This window comes from Hyla sarda, chromosome 6 (genome assembly GCF_029499605.1).
Source record: "Hyla sarda isolate aHylSar1 chromosome 6, aHylSar1.hap1, whole genome shotgun sequence".
NCBI classification, from domain to species: Eukaryota; Metazoa; Chordata; class Amphibia; order Anura; family Hylidae; genus Hyla; species Hyla sarda.
In genome coordinates, this window is record NC_079194.1 from 127,285,629 (window position 1) to 127,291,628 (window position 6,000).

Consider the following 6,000-nt stretch of genomic DNA (forward strand, 5'->3'; position numbering starts at 1 on the left):
GTATTACTGACAACTATTCCATCTCCTTCAGGCCCCCAAGTCTGCCCCCCAAACCTCAGAAAATGAGAAAGCCCCGACCTCGCTCCCTTTATAGCCACATGCTCTTTAATGGAAATATGGAGCAGTTCATCCAGGTACTGATGGTTGTTGTGTGGGATCTGAGGCTTCTGCTCTGCCTGCAAATTTCTTAGCACGGCTTCCTCCTCACCAACAGCTCTACGCACTAATCTCAGCCTCTACGCCTCACCTCTGATGCTATCCTATAGGTTTCTGCTTTCTGAGGACATGGGGTATTTATTACAATCTCATCAGTAAATATAAAGTCCATAGAAATCCACATCATCCCACCTGTCATCACGCCCATCATTAAAGGGGTTATCCAGGAAAAAAAAAATGTTTTATATATCAACTGGCTCCAGAAAGTTAAACAGATTTGTAAATAACTTCTATTAAAAAATCTTAATCCTTGCAGTACTTATGAGCTGCTGAAGTTGAGTTGTTATTTTCTGTCTAAATGCTCTCTGATGACACGTGTCTTGGGAACCGCCCAGTTTAGAAGCAAATTCCCATAGCAAACCTCTTCTACTCTGAGACAAGCAGAGATGTCAGCAGAGAGCACTATTGCCAGACAGAAAACAACAACTCTACTTCAGCAGCTGATAATTATTGAAAGGATTAAACAAATCTGTTTCTGGAGCCAGTTGATATACTGGAATACCCCTTTAAAGGGAACCCGTCACTAAATTTTTACCCTATACAACGAGTGGCAACACATAATAGAGGTTAATATCATGTGTCCTACCATGCCTGGATGTCTGCTGGCACATCTGTAAATGTGGAGAAAACAACTTTTATAACTGTCACACGCAGTATGTAAATGAGAGTTAAGTAGTCACCAGACATGCTCAAGTAGTCACCAGGCATGCGGCTCCCTGGGCTGTAAGGACACCCATTCAGGCTCTAATCACGCCTATCTAGACACGATTGACAGCCTAGCTGTGAACAATGACATCGGACCCTGACTGAGCTTCTCATTCATACCTAGATAGGCATTATATGAGCGTGATTACACCCCGCGGCATCATGACTACTTCACCAGCCGCACGCCCAACTGACTACTTGACCCTTCTTTACATATAGCATGTGCCATTTATAAAAGTTGTTTTCTCCATATTTTATAGATGTATCAGCAGACATCCAGGCATGGTAGAACATGTGATATTAACATCAATTAGGTGTTACCACTCATTATTTAGGGTAAAACTTAGTGATAGGTTCCCTTTAAGACTTAGGACACAGCATAGGGCGTAAGTGTATGACCTCGATAATTAGGGTCCTGAGTCTCTGGTTGGAATGGAGTGGCAGTCACATGTGCGCACTGTTATACTCCATTATATGGGAGCTGCCAGAGATAGACAAATGTTTTACTTGCACACATGACCGTCACTCCATTTCAGGAGATTCAGGACCTCTTTCCAGCCAGTGGTTGAATCCAGTGTAATCTTATTCCAATGTTCTTAAAACTACAACTTGGCTGTCTGGGCATAATGGGAATTGTAGTTGTACAACAGCTGGAGAGACTTAGCTTGGGGAACTCTGCCCTATTCTGTGGATAGGGGATGAGTCTTAATAGTGGGACAACCCCTTTAAATTGCATTATCTCCATGGCACAGTTGGGTGCCTACATTGTACAACCGTTTTATACTGCAAGCAGAGTCAAGTTCGTCCTTTGTTGCTTTCTGTTCTTTCTCATTTACTTAAAGATTGCTCATAGGGCAGCACAGCCCTAATCTTATCTTATATATGCCAAGAAATTCCCCAGGAGATAGGAACAGAGGCCTGAAGAACAAGTGATGTCTTTAGCAAAAGAGCTAAAAACCTTTCCCATATTTCATATTACTAAGCCCCGCAGAATCTTACTGGGTATTATATTCGTATAATGTTTGGTAAACAGCTTTGACTTCAGACTGATACTTTTTCTCTGCGCTAATATATTTTAACAATCTGTGCTTCTGTGTTTAACTCACAGAGGATTGTCTAGACCAGTGTTTCCCAACCAGGGTGCCTCCAGATGTTGCAAAACTACAACTCCCAGCATGCCTGGACAGCCTTCGGCTGTCCAGGCATGCTGGGAGTTGTAGTTTTGCAACACTTGGAGGCACCCTGGTTGGGAAACACTAGTCTATGCTGTATACAATTGTAACAAACACCACTTTAGAGAAGTATAAGATATTCAGGTAATCAGGACTTACTTTTAGATTACAATGCTTCTTAAAGGGGTACTCCGGTGGAAAACTTTGCTTTTTTAATGAACTGGTGACAGAAAGTTAAACAGATTTGTAAATTACTTCTATTAAAAAATCTTAATCCTTTTGGTAGTTTTTAGCAGCTGTTTGCTACAGAGGAAATTCTTTACTTTTTGAATTTCTTTTTTGTGTTGTCCACAGTGCTCTCTGCTGACACCTCTGCCCGTGTCAGGAACTGTCCAGAGCAGCATAGGTTTTCTATGGGGATTTTCTCCTGCTCTGGACAATTCCTGATACGGGCATCAGGTGTCAGCAGAGAGCACTGTGCACAACACAAAAAAGAAATTCAAAAAAAGAAAGATTTTCCTCTGTAGCATACAGCTGCTAAAAAGAACTGAAAGGATTAAGATTTTTTAAATAGAAGTAATTTACAAATCTAGACAAAAAGAGGGGCACGTACGTGCACTCACCCCAAGGCAGAGACGATCGGGTCTGGAGGTCCGGTGACGGGATGCCGGGTCACGGCATAGGCGCTGGTGTGTGGCGCTCGGAGGCCACGCCGGCAGTTTCGCACGTAAGTGCGTGCTTCTTCCGGCCTCACTTACGTGTGAAACTGCCAGCGTAGCCTCCGAGCGCCACACACCAGCGCCTATGCCGTGACCCGGCATCTCGTCACCGGACCTCCAGACCCGATCGTCTCTGCGTTGCGGTGAGTGCACATACGTGCCCCTCTTTTTGTCTATATTGGATACTTTACACTTTCGTATATGCACCCCGCAGGAGACATTGACATAGGTCGCCTAGGATCGCCCTGCTGTTTATATAAGGTGATACTGCTCCTTGAGTGCTCTCCCTCTTTCTTTTGCTTTTGTGGATATTTAATTTACAAATCTGTTTAACTTTCTGGCACCAGTTCATTTAAAAAAAAAAAAGTTTTCTACCGAAGTACCCCTTTAACGTACTCTACCACTTTGTATACGTCAAGGAACCTGTCAATACTTTCATGCTGCCTGAACTATCAGTCATTGGGGTGGTCATCCCCTGAGTGATAGGACTCTTCCACACAAACAGGGACAAATCTATCAATCAAGGCTGGGGTGTATCAGGGAGAAGCCAATAAAACCACCTCAATGACTTGTGGTTTAGGTGGTATGAAAGTAATGGTAGGTTCCCTTTAAATTCAGGGACATGGCCCTTTTTTCAGCAGCTATTTCCATCACTGGAAAACTGCAACACGATCAGACATTACTGACCTACATTCTGCTGAGTGCTGGATGCTCCTCTCTCAGATGCTGCCTTTCATGTCTTTCACGTCTGGAGCAGCCTCGCAGGAGAAAGCTTTGTATCCCCAGCGAGGCCAGCATCTTTTGCTGTTAAAAATAACTTCATTACTAACTAGACAAGCAGATCGAGATCTCCGTTGGTCACGCCAAGTCTTGGCGGGATTTCCTTTTTTTTTTTGTGCCTGGGTCTATTGGCTGCCATATTATGTTATGAATTACCAAAAAAATAAAAAATTCAGTATTACCGTATATATTCGAGTATAAGCCGACCAGAATATAAGCCGATGCCCCTAATTTCACCCCAAAAACCCAGGAAAAGTTATTGACTCGACTATAAGCCTAGGGTGGGAAATACATCATACCCCATGTTATCATCCAGACCCCCGTCATCCGTGCATGCTGGGAGTTAGTGCGCATCCCTGTGCGTCGTCGTTAAGGCAACGTCACTAGTCCGGGGCAGGCCCGGAGAAGAGGGCCTCCGGGTGAAAATGGACAGCCCAGAATGACTAACCCTCCCCACCGGACGGTCCCTGCAGCGTAGATGGCCCGGACCAGCTCACCCTTCCTTCCCACCGAGGGGAGGTGAGTAGAAAACTAAAGGGGGTGTCTGGATGATGACGAAAGCTGCAGTGGTCTTCAACCTGCAGACCTCCAGAGGTTTCAAAACTACAACTCCCAGCATGCCCGGACAGCCGCTGGCTGTCCGGGCATGCTGGAAGTTGTAGTTTTGCAACCTCTGGAGGTCCGCAGGTTGGAGACCACTGAGAAGGGATTGACAGGCGGAGAGTTCACTCGAGTATAAGCCGAGGGGGCGTTTTCAGCACGAAAAATCGTGCTGAAAAACTCGGCTTATACTCGAGTATATACGATAAATATAAAATTAAAGCCTGGCCAAATTAATAATGCAGTATTGATTCTTCCGAAAGAGTACAAGGACGTAAACAATCCGGCTGGACACATAGCTCAATACAGCACAGGATTGACTGGAATGCTGACGTCTAGGCACTTTTTTCAGATATTGCATTTGATGGGAGAGAACTGACTCTAAAGGCTGTTGCACGTGACTACTTATTCAAGTGACAAGTATTTTGCTCATGGTCACGATGTTTCCGCAGTATTGATTCATATTAGGTCAGAGACTGCGAGTTGAGAGGGAAAAGATCAGGGTCCTGGCTACGCAGAGTATTTCAGGGGAAGAATGTGCTGATTGTGTCAGGCAGTGATCTGTTCACTAGTGATGATGGAGGATGGAGCTGCATGTGGAAGAAAGCGTTACGGTATGAGCAGAGAAATGGAAACAAGTAGGTCACAGACTGAGCGTTACATATAACCTCTGTGAAAAATGATAGGAATCACCACTTAGACCAGTGGATTCCAAACTGTGGACCTCCAGCTGTTGCAAAACTACAACTCCCACCAATTGCTGGCTGTCCGAACATACTGTAAGTTAATGTCTTGCAACATCTGGAGGTCAACAATTTGTTGCAAATACAAAAAAAAACACAGATATGTCACAAAGTAATGTTTAATAGCTGAACATTCTGGCCTCATGTAACATCCCTTAAACAAATGAAATTATTATATTAATGTTGTATGTTTTACTAGATCAAGAAGAGCAAAAATTATGGAATCATCCCAAATAAAAAAATAAAATAAAAAACACATACAAAATGCATTTAAACCTTTTTGTCTCCTTCTACTTTTATGACGTCCTGAATTCTTGTGATATTGTAGAAGGTAATAGTCTGATATATGTATAGTGGGCTGAGCAGGGTCCCCGGGAGCACTTAGATTCACATAGCGTATGGAGTTGGGTCTGTAGCAGCAAGTATTTCAGGAGAGCAGAGTGCTGATTTTGTTGAAAGTCAAAAGCATAGTTACATAGAAGAATAGTAGGAGAAGGGTGCACTGATGTATCTGTTCATAAAACTTAAAGGGGTACTCCGGTGGAAAACTATTTTTTTATTATTTTTTTTTAAGAACTGGTGCCAGAAAGTTAAACAGATTTGTAAATTACTTCTATTAAAAAATCTTAATCCTTTTAGTACTTTTTAGCAGCTGTTTGCTACAGAGGAAATTCTTAACTTTTTTAATTTCTTTTTTGTGTTGTCCACAGTGCTCTCTGCTGACACCTCTGTCCGTGTCAGGAACTGTCCAGAGCAGCGTAGGGATTTTCTCCTGCTCTGGACAGTTCCTGATACGGGCATCAAGGGTCAGCAGAGAGCACTGTGGACAACACAAAAAAGAAATTCAAAAAATAAAGATTTTCCTCTGTAGCAAACAGCTGCTAAAAAGTACTGAAAGGATTAAGATTTTGTAATAGAAGGAATTTACAAATCTGTTTAACTTTCTGGCACCAGTTGATTTTAAAAAAAAAGTTTTCCACCGGAGTACCCCTTTAACGTACTCGACCACTTTGTATACGTTCTTAGTGACCTAGGCTGCTGAGCTAGCGCAGGTTGAACGTCTGT

General features: G+C 43.1%; 1 protein-coding gene across 2 annotated transcripts in view; it reads left to right on the top strand.

Moving 5' to 3' along the window:
* SRGAP3 (SLIT-ROBO Rho GTPase activating protein 3) overlaps window positions 1-6,000 on the top strand; it is a 131,801-nt gene that overhangs the window by 109,498 nt on the left and 16,303 nt on the right. Inside the window, exon 12 of one of the 2 annotated variants that reach the window (XM_056524985.1) lies at window positions 32-134. The exons of the other annotated variant lie outside the window; for it this stretch is intronic. Within the exon in view, the coding sequence (XP_056380960.1) occupies window positions 32-134 (103 nt within the window). The remainder of the gene's footprint in view (window positions 1-31; window positions 135-6,000) is intronic. 2 annotated transcript variants of the gene reach the window in all.